Source organism: Rhopalosiphum maidis, chromosome 2 (genome assembly GCF_003676215.2).
Source record: "Rhopalosiphum maidis isolate BTI-1 chromosome 2, ASM367621v3, whole genome shotgun sequence".
Lineage (NCBI taxonomy): Eukaryota > Metazoa > Arthropoda > Insecta > Hemiptera > Aphididae > Rhopalosiphum > Rhopalosiphum maidis.
Window position 1 is genome coordinate 39,393,199 of NC_040878.1, and position 22,201 is coordinate 39,415,399.

The window sequence follows — 22,201 nt, forward strand, 5'->3', positions numbered from 1 at the left end:
ATTGAATTATAATAACACGACGTGCGTATTTGTTTACCCGACGTTGATAGGTTTTGTTATACGATCCAATTCGATCACGCCAGGATAGTGTTTAATGTTAAGTATATTGTATACTGTTGCAGGAATATTACTATTGTTTTCAAAAACCAATTATTGTAATATATTTTATATAGTTGTGTTTAATGTACCACGCAGTAGCACATTATTAATTATGTATATTTATTATTATTACGATGACGAGCTGACGACCCGCCAAGCAATTACTATTGTGTATTTTTAAATTTTAATGTTTCGTGCGTGAGAACGAAATTTACGTTCTTACACATCAAGGTGTGTGTGTGTGTGTGCGTACACACAGGCGCAATTTTTTTAGTTTTTTGTTTTTACTCATTTTCAATTCATAAATAGCTAATAGGGTTATCGATTATTCATTCATCTCACGACTCACATGTTGATAAATAGTTTTAAATTTATTTATGATTTGACAACGTTGAGTTTTCGATCGAGTAGATTATGTTCAATGACTATTGAAATATTGACTATAATATATCAAATCTAAATCTAAAAATTATACATATATAAGTATGCCCAACAGTTCGAAAAAGTTAAAGAGCATTAACTTCTTACATTATTATAACTTTCATAATTCTCCAAAGTATATTTAATAATTAATTTTATTTAATTTGTATAAAATAATTTATAATACTATTATAATGTGTGGGAAATATATGGCTATAATGTAGATACACTTTTCAACTCAAAAGTCAATTATTCCGCATTATTATGTTACAATTATACGATTTTTTAATGAAAGAATTTGATGTAAAACTGAATAATTTTATAAAACAAACGTAACGTGTCTTTGCACTATAATATTTATCAGTCAATATTATAATAATATAATCTAAATTTATTTTTGAAAACGGGTTGCTATTGGGAAGCTGGGGGCTATTATAAATGTTGCGGCACATTAAGATGTACATATACTATACATATTATTTATGTGTATCATTGAGTATACCTAATAACCGTAAAGGAAGGTAATTTTATCGTGTATGTCCTTATAAAGTTATAATGTATATACCGTATGTTTTGTGCGCGTTCGATTTGATTTATTTTCCCCCAAAAAATATAATTTCTATGCATCTGTTATCTGTAATACATATATTTTTAATACGACCATTTTTTATTCTTATCACTCGACTGTTGTTGGGTTTCGATTTCATTACTATTATCAGTTATCACGAATATTCTAACGATATAATTTATAAAACGTCGTTAAAATACGATTTTCTTTTATAGCCATCATCAGGTCGTACACACATGTATAGCATATCTGTTACTTGTGATAATGTGAGATTGGAAACGATTCGTCATCGCTCGAGCAACATATTATAAATACACATGTACAAAGAATACAAATAAAAATGATTTCGATTTACAAACTCGCATATAAGTATGCAAATATGTATCTAATAATAGAAATATTATTATTATTATTCATAAATTCATACATATAAACGACATACCACCGCAGTCATAGGTTTGACACTTATTATATACACCAGAGGCATCCTTATGACGTAATCTGAACGATTCTTCTTTCGTCTGTAACATGTCTTGAAAATCAAACGAAAAACTTGAACTTTTTTTATCATTTATTATAATACGTATGCGTGTAATATGCGAAGCGAAATATTTAAGCAATTCTATGTATTCTATTGTAATGAATTTGATGACTTGTCTGTTAACAATTGTATACTTGATAAAATAATCATATAATTATATGCACTATATTACAATATATTATATATATATTATATTATTTATAATAAGACTATGAAGTGTGAATGGTGTAATACAGTGATTCATAACTTATAATAATATTATAGATTGTTTTTTATCTTGTTAAGGTACAAATTTAAAAGTCTTTAATTCTTACTGTCACTTTTTTTTATAGTTTCAAAATTGTATTAATCTAAATTAATTTATCAAATTAAGGTTCGATTATGAAACCTAATTAACGAATAGCTGCTATATTATAGTATGAGATTCAAATAACTACTATAACATTAATATAGATTATAGGTATTAAAATAATTATTTGTATGCATCGTGGTCATGGGCGTACTTAAGACTACTGAGTATAACATCAGTAAAGTATTCATATAAAACATTTGTTGGTAAACGTTTTTCATTTTCACAACGTATAAATATATAAAAATGTTTCACAAAATAAAATCTCCACATAATCTACTACTTCTATTACCCTTACTCGCTTTCTAGTTAATTATCATTTATCAATGTCTATTGCAAGCATTACGGCAACATGTATGTAATACACTCCATATCTCTAAATAAATTACAATTTAAATACTCACATACCAACACGTAATAATTACACACAGAAAAAAAAACTACGAAGGCGTTATATTATTATGTTAATATGAAAATGGGAGGCAGTGCCAGGTTCACAATTTTTACACCCGGGAGCAAATATTTTTTGTCGCCCCAATTCATCTAAGTATATATATATCGTATTAACCCGTTTTGAAATACATGAGTAAATCAATTTAATATATACGTTATAGATTATTATAACTAATTGAACATCTTATACCATTTTATAATGTTTTCCCGCCCATACCGCTTTCATAATGCGGCTCAGATAGTGTACACGGGGAAGGGCTGTAAATTCCTGTATTATATGGACAACAGATTTCGTGGTTTTTAATGATCAATCTCCAGAATTGTCCCCTTGACGACAGTGGTTATAGCTAAATTTATTTTTTATAATACCATCTGAACTCTGCTGTGAAACAGATAAAAGTTATAACTTATAACTAACATAGTGACACCGTTATCTTTTTATGTAACACTAACATACTTATATCGTTGTTTTGCAGAACAAACACGGCGGCCCCAACGACGAAACCAGACACGCCGGTGACTTGGGCAACATCCAAGCCGACAACACTGGGGTGGCACAATTCTCTTTCTCGGACCCGCTCATCTCGCTGGTCGGTGCCCACAACATCCTTGGTCGCGCTGTAGTCGTGCACGCTGACACCGACGACATGGGCCGCGGAGGATTCACCGACAGCCTGACCACCGGACACGCCGGTTCCAGGGTGGCATGCGGAGTCATCGGAATCCTGTAGGCACACTGCACAATATATTCCTGCAATTATTAATATTATTATTATTATTTTTCGCTTAATTTATTATTCATTTTATACGTCGTGTATTATATACATGCGCTATAAACACGAACGTATACATAGTTATCGGGATATTTGTTTTCACAAGGGTTTCTGTACATTAATGTTTTTAAAACACCTTACCCGCTCGGCCTATCTTCCTTCGCACTAAATTTATTATGGTTTTCTGTGTCTGTCTCACATTCGATCTATCTATCTATTATTTTTCTATTTTTTTAAAAACGGTGAAAACGTTTAATACGCTCTCTTATATTATAGTATTTATAGTCTTATAATTTATTTTTTTTGTAATTTATAACTATTTATATCAGTATACTAAGTATATAAATAAACGCGGATTTTATCTTGCATTTATTTTAATTTCTGTATTTTGAGATTTCAACCCAATAATCATAAAGAGGTACAATACCTATACTCTGTCCAGCGAGAGAACGCGCCGATTCTGCGCAACCCTCCGCATTACTTTGCTATCAAAACTGGTTCGCCTATGGCTGGATATCACTTGGGAATGCGCAGAAAAACTGATTTTGATCGGTCTGCGGTGCGTTCTCTCGCTGAACAAAGTATATATGTATAATATTATTAATATACACAATGCGTTATACTGCACAGTGATATACACGTGGGCGTGCACCGACTTCGGTTTCAGGTACAATAATAATAATTAATAAGTTGATCAATTAAAAACAATGATTTTATAAAATACAATATATTATTTTATTTTAAAAACTAATAAATATGGTAATGAGTAATCAATTCTATTATATAAATTTTATAAGATTTAATATTTCTTTTTCTGATGACGAGTTGATGTGTTTTTCAAAATGTATATGAAATACCAAAAATATACAATTTAGTTGATATAGTGAAATATAACATTTAAGTTAACGTATTCATAACTTTTATATACCTACATATAACGATTTATATTATTCATTTATTGTTTTTATATGCGATATAGAAAAAAAACTAAGGGCATTTTCATCATTATTGTTCATCGAGTCATAGTAGGCGTAATTTTCTAATTAATATACTTAACTATAGGATATGTATCTCACATCGTATTTTTCAAATCAACTTTATTTTTATTATTTATTTCCGGTTTCAAGGTACGACAAATATAATTCGTTTAAGAAATTATTTATTTTCTATATTCACAATTGTCTTACGATTGATCAATACGTTACACTCATCACCTATTATTCAACCGTTTATTTTTTTTTATAGCATATTATTGGCACATATTCTACTATAAACTGATCGTTTATATGTGTTTTAATTCCATTTTATCCCCATCCGCTACAGATAAACAATATCGAATGAAATATTTACGTATATATAAAATGTAAAACACACGTTTTTTTAATAAATGTATATCGCTTTCAAAGGTGTAACATATGCTGCTCTTGTAAATACGCTTATTATGATATAACTACTTATGCTCCCTGCTTTCTATATAATACGATTATGATTGCTTTTCCGTGTTCATGTATGACATCGCGGGCGTTCGTTTAAAGTATAATAATAGATGATAACATATTAGTTTTTTTTTTTTTTAAATCAATTTTTTTTGATGAAATTATACAAAATATTTAAGTTTTTAAATTACTATTACCTCAATTTCAATGATTTTACTTAAGTTTAATCGGGGGCGGACCAGGGCCAAGATTACGGATGAGGGGCGGATGATTTTTAAAGGGCAAACATGATATTTATGATGTCTTACGAAATACGAATAATGAACTATGAAGTAATGACATCAAAAACCAATGTCTGAGACGTGAACAGGGAGGGGGAGGGCGATCGCCCCTCAGTTTAATAAAAAAAATCATGGGTAAAATGTATATATTATATACATATTTAGCTATTAAATTAGGAAAATAAATTTGACCATGCCTTCTACATTCTTACAAAAACGTCCACTATGCTTAAAACTTCTTGAGTATCCAGTCGGTAATCTGCTGTACTATAATATCAACTGTATTAGTTTTTAATACATGTTGTTGAAAGTTATACACCCGTATGTGTTTACATTATAAATTATGTGTGTATACTTTTAAAGTTTTAACAATTATAATATTAAGATTTTATTTTTATACTTCAACATGTCGTCACAGTATAATGCTGTTCGCTTTATATAGGTACCAATTGAATATAAAAAACAATGACCGTCACCGAGTACCCGTGGCGTGACATTATAAAAACGGCTTAATAAGTTTTCGGGTCGAGATCAAGGGTAGAGCGATTTAAAAATTAAAAGTTTTTTTCTAACATCATAAATAATAACGATAGAAATATGTATGATTATTACCTACAATGGCAGCACGAGCGTACATTATATTATTATGATAATAGTTTTCTAAAGTTTTCGGAAAAAATAATAATAATAAAACACTTCAGTTGCGGGTTAGAGTTATATAATACGTTATAGATTTAGGTTGTACGTCGGTTGTTATACTTTTCATTTTAAATCCGCCAGTACCTACACACCTATAATATATAAAATATAGTATGTACAATATACTTTCAACTATATTTACGCATACAAAATGTAAAATACCTTATATACCGATAATATATTATTATTAGTATCTAATATTACGTGATTGATGGATATACGAAATAAATCCCATGTCGGCGTAGATACAAGACTTGATGTGGTTGAAAAAGTGTAATAAACTAATAACAATATCTAATAATAACAGTAATAACATTTTGTATAATCTTTATATCCATATCATATAACCGTCATCGGCTTCTGCAGTAGTTTAACGTTTATATAGAAGTTTATACAGTCGTTGCGTGTAGGCAAGACTAAGATTATATCCGCCAAAGGTCCACCGAACTCTCCACAATTAAAATACTCGTCGTAGCCCAGATTTGGACGTTTTCCATAGAAAGTGAGGTACCTACTTTGAAATTAATAAATTATATGTTTTCATGTCCAAGCAAATGGCGTGTAGAGTCGTCGGTTCGCCAAAACATTATATAATTATATTATATTGACTACAAGAGGGACAATATGACCTTAAAAGGGGTGATGGGACATCGGGATAAATAAGAACACGAATGACCGTGATATAAGTTAAACAGATCAAACATAAATGCGATGAATATACATGTGATAGTGACAATCAAGACCATGTATTTATTATTTTATTATTTATTTTTCCTGTCCCCTACGATTCTGAATGCTATTTTTCCGACTAGTTTTCACCGATTTAATATACTCCCTGTTCTATTGAGAATTAAGAGAAATATAAGCTTTATAAATCTTAAGTGAATTATTATATTTTTATATTAATATGCTGGATCGGGACGGAGGTCGTTGATAAAAAAAAAAAAAAGATTACGCGTTAATAACTATAGCGATAATAAACACCGTTCATAGTTTTCTACTGTACCTGTATGTTCCCTTAAATAATTCTACCCCAATCGTCATTAAATCTTATTTGTAGATCGACCGTTTTCCGTTGAGAAAACAAGCTTGTATTAATAAGCGACGTCAAATAAGTTTATTTTTCGAATACGATCGTACAGCAATAATACACTCGCGTACATCATTATAATAACTGTTTTGAAACGCGCAATTCAAACGATCACTTCGCGTGCAGCCCGTAAACGATTATTGGACGGCGGCAATGACGGTGGATATAATATTATTTAATAATATATAGGTAGGTAAACACGTCGACGGAGACCGATTAAATCTCATGCACACTCGGTGTGTATATTATAATTTACTCGTACTAAACGACGATTTACGTGCTGCCTGTGGTGTTACCGTTATAATAAATTCAAGATGATTCATTGTACATACTCACCTCCGCCCCCTTTTATTTTTTAATAATGCATTTAATCAAATCCTGATTTTTTTGAATTTTTAAGTATACTTTAAAACCATATTTTTAAAATCATCGATTTTAAAAAATACCATTTAAGAATGTCCTTTATACTAAAGTGATGAATTTTTTTATTTAAAACTAGAACCGCCCTTTTCACAAAAAATTATTAAGCAGATGATTATTTTTGAAAATATTAATGCACATAAATAAAATTTCGAACACGTATTTTTCGAGTTTAAAAACTTTTAAAGATAATAATTAATAATCCTTATTCCTTAGTAATGAATTTACATCAAATATCAAATAACTTTAATATTCAGTCAAGTACTTTATTATTATACTAATAAAACAATCTTTAGACATATAAAATACTAATATTCTCTTACCAACTATATAGTTACTACCAATTACTATGATTTTTAAATCATTATTGTCCCCATATCTTTAAAACTATCATAGTATAAACTACATGGTACAAAATTATAAATATAATTATATTATAAGTATCATAATAAACAATAATGTATAATTTAGTCTGTTTAAAGACCTATCGTATTTCTTTGCAATGCATATAATATTCATATGCAAATACTTCCTGCAGGCAGTCTACAATGAATTCACATTTAATGTAAATGTATTGTATTAATATTTAATATACTACTATAAGTATATGTATGCATAAATATATGATGTATTTTGGGGAATCTCTTCGGAATAATATTATGATATTGTTTTATCAGACTCGTGTGCATCCCTTCTATTACCGAGTTTAATACTTGCTCATAGTTCAAAACCGAATATCATTCGTGTCTGTAGCGATACTTGGTCAGTACTTTCCGAACAACGGATATATATATATATATTATATAATTATATATTATCATATACCTGCACAAATATCAACTGAAGTTTAATATAAGACTTGAAAGTTTAGTATAATATATTATTGTAAAGCGTACACGCCAAAAAAATACACCTGATCGGGCAAAACACGCTCATCTGGCTCAGTTCCATGTGCAGCAGTGAGGGTGAAAAAAAAATAAATGAAACATATATCTAACGCACAAATCGGGAAATAGCTGGCTAAAGCAAATTGTTATTTAATACATATACGTACATATACAAACGCGCTATAAAAAAAACCGCTTATTAGATGCAATTTATGTAATATCAATATTAATAAAACATATTTCCCCTCGTTGAATTTCCCCGCATAAATACTACCACGGGCACGTCTTACTCTATCTTGCACCCGACGTCCGAATACCATTGCATAAATTCATATATTATATTATATCATTATTATATAATATTTGTGACGATTGAAACTGTATCGAACTGTGTAATTCTGCACAACTGTCGCGAGTATACATGTATAATAATACGATAACGATAGTTTGAAAACTACATTGCAAAAGGCACGTGACGATATTTTTTTGCCCCCATACGATTATTACATTTTTTTTTTTTTTTTTAAAGTCAGGGATATTATTTTTTCCCGTTGCTATATACACAAGGTTTTTCTGTTCTTTTGTCGCGATTCTTTTCTTCGTATATGTAGACAATACGCGTTTGTGACACGTCACGCACATAAATTGCAAATATAAGGCCTGCGTGATTTTTAAAGGTGGTTAACTACTTTATAAAATCAGCCATTTAAACTTACCTAAATCAATTACATTTTTGTCTACTATTTTAATGCGTGGTATATCTATATAATATATAATATTATAAATTGTTAAAATAAGAGTTTGTAAGTACCTAATACCCCTATATTTGCAATCGTTGCTCAATGATTGCACATAATATAGGTATGCGCATTGTCTATTTACTTGTGCCAAATATCGTATATCGTTTGCCAATCAACAAATCGAAAAATAAAAAAATATTGAACTATACAAAAAATTATAAAGGTCTATCAAATTAAAAATAAATTGTCTTATTCAATTACATTTTAAATAATAATAATAATACATACATGTACATATTTCAATAAAAATGTATGGGTTGGTCACCCGTACACTTTAGTTGTTCAATATATTGTTGTAATATATTACCTATATTTTTAAACAGAAATAACTACATAATATTTAAAAAACTGAATATTACGAACATCAAGTCTTAAGTTAAAAGCTAGTAAACAAGTTAGTACTCCTAGTCTCTCCCAGTTATATTGTTGAATATGCTGATAATAAAAAGAAATAAAAATTAAAAAGTAGCAACATTTTTTGAAATTAAATTTATTAGTAAGTACCTAATTTGAATATCGTGTCAATGAATCCACATTTTACAATGAGCTAAAAATTCTGCATTTTTTATAAATTCAATAATCCATAACTAATAATAAAGAATTGCTCAAATTTCAATGAAGGGTATTTACAGTCACATTATGTACGAGAGTCAACAAATACTCGTTTATTTATTTAAAGACAATTTTTTTGTCATCATACCATTGTGGATTCAAGTTCAGTCACCATATTATTATCTTGTCATAGTTATTATTTTTAATGGGAAAAAACTCATGTTTAGGTTTAATATATATATATATATATCGATTTTCGTGAGTACATTATTACATTCAAAGCAATTGGAAAATAAAAATATTTTCATCGATTTAATTGTTTGAATTCATTACTCATGACAAAAATGATTATTAATTATTCCACCGTGTGACACAAGTACCTACACTTGCAAAATAACTGGAAATGGCTGTTATACAACAATAAAGAATAAACCCCTAATGAACGTACAATATACTATATAAGACTCGTACAGATAATTGTCGCGTATTTATAACCGAGACGTAACCAATTAATAAAATCGAGTATAATTGCATGTCGTTTCGCAGTGTTTTTTACCATTCGTGTCACAGAACAGTGTATATAAACAAGAAAAAAATAATTAATCGATCCTACTCGAGACAAACTTCTTTTTAATTCAAAACCATCATAAAATCGCCCAGACGTTCGTTTTCATCGAGTATTATTATTATATCGGAAAAAATATATCTAAAATTATTTTATATTCACAGTGTGATCTCGAAGTGTAATATAATATAATTTATATAATGGCACGAAACGAAAGTTTTTGAGAAAAAAAATAACAGTAATAATACTGTAATGAAAATAAAAGTTACAGTTTTATTGTATATTTGGTATAAAACTGAGGGCAATCTACGCGCACTACAGAGGAGATTGTGGCGGCGCGGCGTGGCGGCGGGTCGTCGTTACTTATTACACTGTTTTCGCACTGCCGCGGTTCCGCAAAAACGTCCAAGAAGTTTCTCTACACCTAATCACCTCGGGGACCGACCAAGAAACTCGCAACGCCTATAGGAAAAAAAAATTAATCGGCTGACCTTGACCCATTTAGAACGTCGAATACATTATAGGTGTAATTATATAATTTCAGCCGACATGATCTTGAGCAGAGTATGCGCTTTCGGATTTTAAAATACAATTATAACCTCAGATCCTGTAATGTGATATTGTATATAATTACAGATCGAGGACGAAGTTTAAACGTTTCGCTATTGATATCATAAATCTGCGACGGTTTTCGATGTCACAACTTTACAAGCATTTACGAGCGGATGTATATTGCAAAGGAAACTATAGAGTATATAGATCCTTTGTTTTGTCGATGACACGCTGCAAGTCTAAGTATTGACGATGAAAGCACAGGACAAACGTCAAAACCTCATCAACAGATTAAACGCGTATTTAAAATATTTCGATATTCCGTCGCATTTTATATAGTTCCGCAGTTTTACTTGAGATTCGGTCATGATACTATGTAATTATACAGTTTCAGCGCCCGCATTTTAATTGACGATGCGTTGTAATCAGTAATGGCGAGAAATTAGTTTGAACAACTATTTCGGCGAACAGCGTTGTATAAACATTTCAAGTCCATAGTTAAAAAAAAAAACAAATCTTAAACTGTATTTGATATACTGTTAATACAGTCATCGTGGAGAATAAAATAACGTGAAATTTACTTAAAAACAATAATTCAATATATCTAAGCACATTGCTTTTATCTCGTGAAACGTTAAAATTAAAATTCATATACGATATACAGATTTACAGTGTATAAATGTAATATTTAGCATTGTTTAACTTTCGTTCAAATTAATATTCAAAAACATTTTGAGTAATACAACAATAAATTGATAATGTTTTTTAATAAAAAAAAAACTCAAATTTCACATGCTTTACATTTCTAAGATAGATAGACAACACATGCGGGTGTGGCATCCTCTTAAGTATATTATTTGTTTTTAGTAAAAATTATACTTTTTTCTTACTATATTGAGACGTTGCGATTGGGTTGGAACAACATAATATGCAATCTTTTGTAAGCATAATATATATATTAATATGTATATTTGCATTTAAAGTTTATATATTATGTACATAATAAAGACGACGATAATAAAATACATTTTCTCGTCATCGGCTTCTGCCGCTAAACAATCAAAAATCTCGGCTTTACATTATATAAATATAATATATACCTAATACCTATGTGTTTTTAATAAACCACGGACACTGATTAATACTCCTTTGATTGTTGAGAAATATATTAATATTTCCATTTTTATATTATATTTACAATTCGTCCGGCGTACTTAATATTCCTTTGATGCATATAATATAATATAGTCACATCATAATATTATAGGTACCAATAAATATATATATATATATATATTCCCGCAAGTACAATATACACGCCCTCGTCGACATCGCATAGTGTGTGTTAATAATAATAACAACAATGTATGTGATATAATACAAAATTTGAAAACGTTGGAAGTGTATGACATATAATATATGTATACATCGAAAGAGAAAGAGAGAGAGACGAATTTTCGTAAGACCCGACGACTAGGCCGCCGCCAGCGACTCAACAATATTATAATAATACTATATTACTATGTACTATATTATATAGTATATATACATTTTTTTTTGTATGAACTCGATGGCATATAATATTGCAATATATAAACTACCACGATGGCGACAGCGAGAGGCGAGAGGTTAATTTCAAGAAAAGTTCCACAAAAACTGCCACCCCTTAAAACCGTGTAACAATGGAACCCGATAAAGTGTCAAAGATTAAACATAAATCATACCCCAATATACCTCACACAAACATACATCCTTGGCGTGTATGCCGTGCATACAACCTACACGATGCATAATATAATGATATATATATATATATCCGTTATTGTCGTGCGCAGAGGTAGAAAAAGATTGAATGACTGAAATGTTGCAAGTCCATAACGATATTTGTGTACAACAATTCGCGTGTAACGTAACATTATTAAAAATATCGTCTGCATAAATGGTTTTTATCGTTTATTTTCTATTGAAAAATATTTTTCGTACGTGTATAAAAAATATATATATATATATTGATGATATATATACATGATGACCATGTCGAAACTGATATAAAATTTAAAAAAATTTAGACTCAAAAAAAAATAAAATAAAATCACAATAATCATTTTTAATCAATGTACAACAATTTGGTAGTATTTTTTTCGATTCTCTCGTTGAATAAATTTGTCTTTTTCATTGTCGTGCTTCTCAGGTTTTCTCCCTTTAAAATTATATTATTAACTTGATAAAAATGACGGGCCGAGCGTGGATTATGCAAATTATTTGTCACTCGCTTGCGGAGAAACGGAAAAGACAAATCCTCCTTTTTAAATAATAAGCATATATTATATATGTATATATTGTACAGCTATAGGCACTTATAGCTGATGTTTAGTTATTTTCATAAGGCGCGGACGAACGGGCCCGTTAATTTGGTCCAATCGAAACGTGAAGTTTTTACCGATGAAATTTAATTATGTCGACGACGAGACGTTTTAGCAAAATAGTAATAAAGTAATAAAAACGATTTTTCAAAATATCCACACAATTTATAACGCGATTGTATTTTTTTGTTATTTCAAAAAACGTATATATAAACGCGTATACACTTGAATAAATACAAATAGCGCAATAATACTTATATCCTGACTACAGGGTGGTCACTATAATATATGTGTCCTCAAAAAACAATCGAAATAATTAATTAAATTAAGTAACCGCATTGCGTATTTACAAGTACGATATTTATTCGATTCACTTAAAGGGCAACAAGTCGAACATTTTCGGGTTATTTATTATAGTTGGGTCATGGATTATTAAAATAAGAACCACTGCACTTAGTGGTCTATAGTTATCATTAGGGTGCGCGTCGCGCGATTTTATATGCAAATGTTTATAATATTATCGTGTGTGTAGCGTATATTATATGTGACGGAAGTGCGATTTTGACCTTTTCCTTATTTTTCTTTTTACACTTAATTCGTTTAAATACATTAATGCAAAGCGAATGTGTTGTGTTATTATCAATTTCAAAAACAGCATTAGTAATAATTTATTACACAAAATCAAGTGTTAACGTATATTTTAACTAAACAATAGTATCTACTGCAAATTATATCAAAATTTTTATATTATTAAATTTTTATTATATAAATGTCATGATATTAAAGTGTCTGTGTATACTTGAGTTGAGAAAAACATCGCACTCGTTTAATATTATGAGGTACGCCGTGACAAACGCATTTCGTTGATTTCGTCTGTCGCAAACAGGTCAAACAGTTTATTATCTATAAAGTACCTGCGTTCGCGTGCGTGTATAACGATAATGACACGACGTGTTAATGTGCGTTTTAATAACGTCAACATCAACAATAACCAATGATGCCCGTAGGTTAGGGGGGGGGAGCGTGCATCCACTTCACTGCTTTTTTTGTTCAGTTTTTGTATGAACTATAGGGTGTATTTTGAAAAGTATATACATATATAATACACACATCGCCCCCTCCCCCGGGGAAAAGTTTCCGAAATAAACGATAAAAGACCTAGTTTTCTAGATTAAAAGAAAAAATAGATCCTCTGAAATTATCGAACTTGACCGCCCCCGTATGACGAATGGTGAGTGGCGTTTTTTTAATGCACCATTTTCGTGAGTTAATTATAATATCTAATCAGTCACATCAAAATATAGGTATAATGAATAATAAACATTCAGATGATATCGAATTATAATATTACCTCTGAGACTATTTCCAGCTCAGTATAGAAGAATATTATTACGGCCGCAGGTACATATGTTTCGAATTCGCACGTTTGGTATTCGTATATAATTCTCGTACAATGATATTTTATAAAATATGTATACATAAATTCGAGCGCATTATCATAAACCACAACAACGTATCATTAATATAATATCATCATAGTGATGGACGATGGTGATCGTAATATGAGTGGCGTACGTGTTATGGGTCAAATCCCTCGCGGTAAGATGTCACTACATTATTGTTGTTATTATCATATAAGAAACTGTTTTTTTTTAATTTGTTTCTGTACGCAAAAGAAACTGTATACCTCATATTTTGTTTCGGGACACTAATGCTAGGTAAAGATATAACATTATATTAAAATATAATATTTATGACGTACCGATGTCGCGCATGCAATTGCGCGTTTCAGTGTGGATGATAATCCTGCAACGGCTGTGTTGTTATTGTAACGTAATAATAATGATATAATATAATAATATAGTATAATATATGCCGACTATACACGCGCGTATACCTAATCCAATATAATATATGTAACGCGTTTGTTTGTCAGTAATGGTTTTTAAACGCGATATTTAGTAATAATAATAAAAAAAAGTGATTCCACGAGATCCTCGAAACCGAAACGATGTTGAATATTAAAATCACGTTCCTCCGAAACTCGAATATATACGAATTACACTATAGTATTATGCGCGCACAGCAATATTCGCCGTAATACGCACATCACAATAATAACAATAATTCGGCGCAGGATATATTCGGGTAAATCGTAATAATATTATTGTAATCAAAAATAAATCGCTCGCGGTCCACACGTGTCCGAATTATTAGCATAATAATAATAATATACACTATTGAGTGTTATATATTGTTATAGGTATGTATCGACATAACCGCTGCAGCAGGACGTGCGCTCGGACGTGTCCTGTCCACGTTATTGTAATATAATGTGTGTGTGTGTGTATATTATTATAAACCAGCCGCGCACCGCGAGTGTACGCGATAATCCCACAACGGCGACCGGCAAAACCGTGTGTACATATACATGTAATTATTTTACTTATTCGTCTGTTCCGCAAAACTTTCGTTTCGTTTATAGTGATATACTTCGCAAAAGCCGGCGGAACTATACGACAAAGCATTTTATTGTCGCCGGTCGTCGAGCCGGCGCGATGTCTCCTCTCTATATTATTATTATTATTATTATTATTACATTACACACGTATCATAATATTTATATAAGGCTCTCTCTATATATATATATTTAATATAGTTGTCACAGATGCAACCGTCGTATCCCTTTCTTGTGGCATACTATACGTTACTGCTTATTATTATTGTTGTTGTTACGGTTGTAACTTGAACAGCGGCGGAATTGGCATCAATTTAATTTCGTCCGAGTGCGTTGTGGATTTCGCCGAAAATAAAATGCTTCAACAAACTCGTCGTGTGAAATATTGAGAATTTTAACGCGCGTTTATATAATATTATATATAATTGGAAGTTTTTTTTGAATCGATTTTATCGTCACAGTGTTTTTGTACTCTGTATGATATAGTGTGTACGTGTATTATAATATGCACTGTCTATAATGGTCATTGAGCTGCATATTTTTGGAGAGGGCTGCAAAGTCCTCTATAGTTTTTGCTTTAAACAAAAACTATGTAACTTTGTAAAATACTTAATTTAATGAAATACAAAACGACGGTATTTTCGGCAAACAATAATTATTATTGGCTTTATTTTTTAAATCATAGACAAAAATAATAAATGTAGTAATTATACTCGATAAGGACTTGATACATCCTATTTGGGTCGATTTCGATTACACCCCTATATTATAATTTGTTATTATAGTCATATTGCTATTGAATTTTATAAAGCCTTTGCTGAAGTATATAATATCCTATAGGAAAATCTTACGAAAAAATACGTTTTACTAAACAGTTGTATTTTAAAATTTTAAAAATGTACCTACGTATTTATAGTGTAGGTATATTATACAATACAAACATACCACTTGAAACAATAAAATTTTGAAATTGTCTTTTGATTTTTGATATGTGTTCTTAAAAATAAATAATGATTTACAATTTTTTTTTCTGTTTACAGTGATCCAGTTACGCCGTGGGACAAATCGGCGGGTCACCGAAGTCAGAGCACATCACACATCATGTTACTGACTGCCGTGGCAGCGATAGCATCCAAGTTAGCCGCCAACTCGTTCTAATTTTCTAAACGTCTCCGTCATCGATATGCCCTGTCCACCTGCATCTCTACCGGCACGCCACCGCCGTCACAAAAACCTTCTGTTATGATTTTTTTTTTTAACCATTATTATCATTAAGATTTAAGACCTCACTGATCCCCTCATCACCAAAACAAATTCTAGTTTCGTCTAAGGAATTACTTGGGCAATGCATCACACTTGTCGAACTTTATCCACATACCTACGTTAATACAATACACAAACGACCAACATAAGTACATAGGTCCTTGGTAGTTGGTAGATATTATGTAATGCGATATTTTAATGGTATAATATCACGTTGCAATATTTATAACAAAGGTGACTTTAATATTATATAACATTTTTTTTTTTTTTTTGAAAATCGTTAAAAGACACTTTAGAAGTTTAGAATATACATAGAAATTGATGTAGCACGTGCGGTAACGTCTATTATATTATTATTATTATTATTATTTATATTAGTTATTATTATTTTTTTAATTAACATTACTTTATTATTATAATAACCTATTACTTTTAGCGCTGAACAAAAATTATTATAAAATATTGAACTGTACATATATATTATATATATTAATATACATTTAAATCGTGTTCTCGCTTATTTTATTAGTCGACATAGATTTTTTTTTTGTACTTACAAATAATTTATTAACTAAACGTTTGTCACCGCGCATATAATCGTAATAAAACGATATTTGGGAACTAACTATTTAATAATATTATACATATAAATAATTAATATTACAGATATTTTAAGATTTGTATGCAAGAAACTATTGTACTTAAAACATAATAATATATTATATACGCCTATTCGTTAAGCCCGTGTACTCGTTATTGTTTTATATACCGAAAAAAATACATCTAATACGCGAAGATCCTTGTCGGGCATAATACCACTCATTACGAGCTCAATATTACCAAAATTGTTTTTTCCTTTCTATATTATATTATATTATGTTTATATGTCTTTATAAATTATATTATGTATAAGAATTATTTTATTATTATCATCGCGACAGTTATGTTATTCACGTAGGTTCGTAGGTAAGACACTATATATTATAATATTATATATCTTCCATAATATATAGATACCTATATATGTATGAGCTATTTAGATATACGGTATTTTCATATTTATATAAATGTAGGTACACTCTAACCATTTAAGACATTTTAGTCAAGTATAAAAATAAAATATTAAAATAATATACTGTGATTGAAAAGTCAAAAAATAATTATTGTTCTCTTGGCCTATATGTTTTCATTTTTGCTCCTATTGGTAAAAAAAAAAAAGATCCTATAGTGGTTCTACTCATTACTAATCAGCTAGTCGTGTTTAGAGTAAGTTATTGTGCCATTATTGCCATACTTATTATAATTCTTACCACTCTTTAAAATATCAATATTTTAACACAATATTATCATATTTCATCTGCATTTTCATCTAATTTAGTATTTTATTTTTCTAACAATAGCTAAATTAATTCTAACAGCACTTAGGTAACCATTTAGGGTTTATTTATTTGTTAACGTTTTCCATTTTTACCTTTCTTGCCACTTTAGGGATAAATTTTGAAAAATCGTTTTTTAGTGGGTCTTTGCATCATAAAATAAAATAGCTGACCAAATTTCAAACTTCTACAATTCTAGCTATAAGCATTGATATTGATGAATTGGTGATATGATACAAGCTGATCTTGTAATGTGTTGTGTTGAAAAATTAAATGATGCCAGTTTTAAACTCTGTTAAATATAAATTATACATATTTTTAACACATTAATTTTGGTGATTTGACCAAATTTAATACAGAGGTCTAAAATTATTATCATAAATAAAAAAAAAAATGGTAATAAATGGCAACATATACAAAAAGAAAAATTGATATCCGCTACAAAAACAAAATTTCTGTTTGAAATCTTTAAAATGCGATTTTTTAAAATCCTTTCTTATTTTCTCATCGCTAGACCAATAGATATATATACCACCAAAATCTCAAGTCTCTAGGTCAAGCAATATTTTCTAGGTGATGATGAGTCAGTGAGTGAGCAAATTGGGCATCCTTCCATTATAATAAAAATTCAAAGTATAGATTTGTATATAGTTTTCTACAACACCAAAAATCCATTCAATTCCAGCTTTTTATCAATAGATTTTGCCAAAAAGTTTTTTTCCAACAAATACTTACTTTTTCAGGTAGTATAATTATTATATTATATAACCGTATGTCTTATAGGACTTCTGAAAGTATACTGAATATTATATACCTCATTGTTCATTACATTTATAACAGTAATCAAACAACAACTATGTATCAACTAAAAATTTTAGTTGACAATTTCAACCGGTAAAAAATAAAAAAGCAATACAGTACTAAATTTATGACAAAAATAAAATTTATATTAAAAATTAACCTTTGTACAAAAAATTAACAATTAAAAATAGATATTACACTATTTATTAGTATATTTAAATGTATAAATTGTAAACTGTGGCTGCTATAGACTATGCAATGTAGGCAGTTTAATTTTTTTCAATAATTACAGACAGTCACATATCTTAATTTATATATTTTTTACATAACTATAACTATAATTTTATTATTTTATTTAATATTAATAATTCCAAAATCAATGATAAAACCTTTTACTGTAACTATATAGTATTACAGTAATACAGCTTAGTTATTAAAAGTGAACATTGAATATTTATCACAGAAAAAAAAAGAAGAAGCAATGTTGTGTAAACTACCTAGGTACCTATATTATAAATTAATTATCTGACAACCAAAGAAACCTTTTTAAATAGTACTAAGATTTAAAAAAATTAGGAAACTAAAAAAAAAATTGAATGAACGGTCATATAAATGTTTTGATTATTATTTGTTTTTAATGTTACTAGGAACGTCAACAAAATATTTTTTTTTTTTCATAAATTAAATAGCCAATATTTTAAGGTAGAATGTGAATTTAAATAAAATGTAAATGATTCAAATTATCAAATTGTGTTAGTGGTTAAATTTGAATTTATAAATTAAAATTATATGATTTTAATTAAAAAGAAGTAGGTAAATAATATCATTAATTAAATAATTATTCTAATATTTCTGATTTAACACTTTCATAGTTTTTTAGTTGTTTAAAAATTAAGAAAATAATATAAGATTTAATTTTTAAAAATACCTAATCAACGAATTTAACTATTAAAAAAAATAATATGTTTGAGTCTTGGTATCTAGATCATTAGGCTAATAACCTTTAACAAACACAACTTGTACAAGATCACACTAATAAATAATATACATCAAATTTGTTAGAGTGGTCAACAAATTAAAGGGAACTGTTTTTAGTTAAAACTTTTTCGATAAAAAAAAAATTAAATGATCACATGTTTAATTATTTAAAAGTGAACAGTAACAAAACAGTTTACCACTGCAAGTTAGTGCTTTATAGTTTTTAGTTGTGTTCTAATGTGCTAGATGTACTGTTCTCCCACTGTAAATCTGACCATTGACTTAAACACGAGCAACGACAATTACCATTTAAACTTGATGTGGCTTCTATCAGTTCATGTTCCTGTACAGACTTGTTGATTCGTGTGTCCAACAGCATGACATTCATGGTCTCTTCCAAGATACGTGTCTCTGGAAAATCCACCTGCAATCAATTCAACAGATTAATGTTTGGCTTATGTGTACTCACAATTAAAAAAAAAAAAACAATAGTATTAATATAAGCCTAACCTTTGTGTGTTTTTTATCCGTAGCATACACTATTGAAGTGCAACACACTTCAGCAACTTTTTTTACTGCTCCTCCAGGACCATAAAATGTCCAACAGCAAATTTCATTTGATCCGATAACATCTTTAATGAATAGACCACGTTCTCTATGTTTTTCCGCCAGTTTATCAAACAGCTCAATGTTTTTCAACAGATTATCGTCAGATGCCCTGTTGTATAACAAATGCATCCATCATAATCAATCCCATGATTCTTTATTAAAATTTAGTAACACAAACATACCCTGTATAAGAATATTTGTTGTTGTGACGATTAATTGCAAATTTCACCACCGGCTAGTTGAAAAGTTCAAAACCATGTAGGTTACATGCAAGTGGTAAATAAAAAATATTTGAACTGAAATGAAATAAATACCTTTGATGATACGGATATCAGTTTTTGGGCTTCATTCTGAGACGTTATCAACGTAACCCATGTTATATTCGTATTCCGGTTTCTTTTCTTCTGCAATGCCTGTTCACATGCCTCGTGCAGCTCCGTAATACCATAAAATTTGGTTTCAGCCAGTATCTCGGATATCTCCACACATGTTTCGGGTAATGGTACGGAACCATCTCGCAGGAAGTTGAGTATGGTGCCAAAATGTTTTCCACAACGATCAATAAACACCCACCCTGTCGGTAAATAAAACAAAATAAATTAGTTATGCAAATGGCCTATAAATCATATAATATTACAAATAGTTAAATGTTTAACAAGGACTACAATACCTTCCGATTCCAATGTTTCAGCATTTTGTGCAACTTCCGACAGTACCATATCGCGTAGCTTCGAGTCAAGTTTTGAAAGCGTTGTCACAGTCGTGTAAAACAACGACCCGCCGATGTTCAACTTGACATAATTGGAGATTTCTGATTTCGGTTCGTTTGCCACCGTAGCACCCATCGTAACCCGGTCACGCGGTCCAACTATATTGAAATTAAAGGGTTGACGAACAAAATCATTTTAACAGTTTGTTAATTGTTATTATTATCATCATAATATGAGTTATATCGTGATGATTATGTTATTGTGTGGTGTTATTATTGTTATTTATCAGCGTCGTGCCTCAGAATAACGTCGTGCTGACATGCCGTCGTGAATTCGTGATAAGAGAACTTCGACTTTCCAGTTGTTCCTTTTTTTACTTCTATAGTAATCTTGTTAACAATTCTTTTCAAATGTATTCATTTAGAATACGTCTTTAAAGCTTGGTCTCGTTTATATTTAAAATACGTATTCAAATACATAAAATATACCCTTTTAAAAGTATTCATAATAGATATTTTAACAAATACTTTTTTTTTAGTTAAATATATTTGAAATATTTATTTTAAATAATAATTAATATATAATTCATATTATGTACAAATAGATAGATATTTAAACTTATTTATAAAGGTCTAAGTTAATAAATATAATACTTTAATAGGTAGGTAGATGATTTTATAGATAATTACTTATACAGTATTTCAAGTATTTGTTATAAGGCCGTAACTGAAAAAAAATTTCGGGGTGTTTCAACATTTTTTAAATATTAGTAATTGGAATTTGGAGTTATAGTAAAACACTAGAATGAAAAAAGTATTTAGTACTTATTCTAAAATAAAAAGTATTTTTAAGTATTTCAAAAATATATTGATCGAAAAGTATTTAAAATACAAGATTGTTCTATATAGTACAAGTGTAGGTACAACAGACGACAGCTGTGAAAGAAACCGCGAAAGATTGTGATCAAAAATAAAAATTATAAAATTTGAATTGGTGTCTGAATGTCATTTTTGACGACTTAAATCATACTAAAATAAGAACTGTAGTATACAATTATTGAATATTTATTTAGGTACCTATACCGCTCAGTTTTAAAAAAATCTAACTTTTTTTTCTTATCAAAGATCAAACCGAAAATCAGTACCTAGGTATCTATTA

The 22,201-nt window shown here is 29.4% G+C and overlaps 2 protein-coding genes across 2 annotated transcripts in view; one reads left to right on the forward strand and one right to left on the reverse strand.

The window, feature by feature from the left end:
• The window catches only part of LOC113550924 (superoxide dismutase [Cu-Zn]-like), a 77,267-nt gene extending 59,565 nt beyond the window's left edge, over window positions 1-17,702 (forward strand). Inside the window, exons 4-5 of the mRNA XM_026952887.1 lie at window positions 2,907-3,157; window positions 16,347-17,702. Of these exons, the coding sequence (XP_026808688.1) occupies window positions 2,907-3,157; window positions 16,347-16,464 (369 nt within the window). The 3' untranslated portion in view covers window positions 16,465-17,702. The remainder of the gene's footprint in view (window positions 1-2,906; window positions 3,158-16,346) is intronic.
• Window positions 17,703-19,604: 1,902 nt separating this feature from the next.
• LOC113553157 (BTB/POZ domain-containing adapter for CUL3-mediated RhoA degradation protein 3-like) lies at window positions 19,605-21,351 on the reverse strand. The gene is made up of 5 exons (XM_026956333.1): window positions 21,004-21,351; window positions 20,648-20,907; window positions 20,516-20,568; window positions 20,235-20,442; window positions 19,605-20,148 (listed from the first exon to the last, which is right to left on the reverse strand). Exons 1-5 carry the CDS (start codon window positions 21,176-21,178, stop codon window positions 19,948-19,950), a joined length of 897 nt encoding a protein of 298 aa, XP_026812134.1. The 5' UTR covers window positions 21,179-21,351; the 3' UTR covers window positions 19,605-19,947.
• Between the last annotated feature and the right edge of the window lie 850 nt (window positions 21,352-22,201).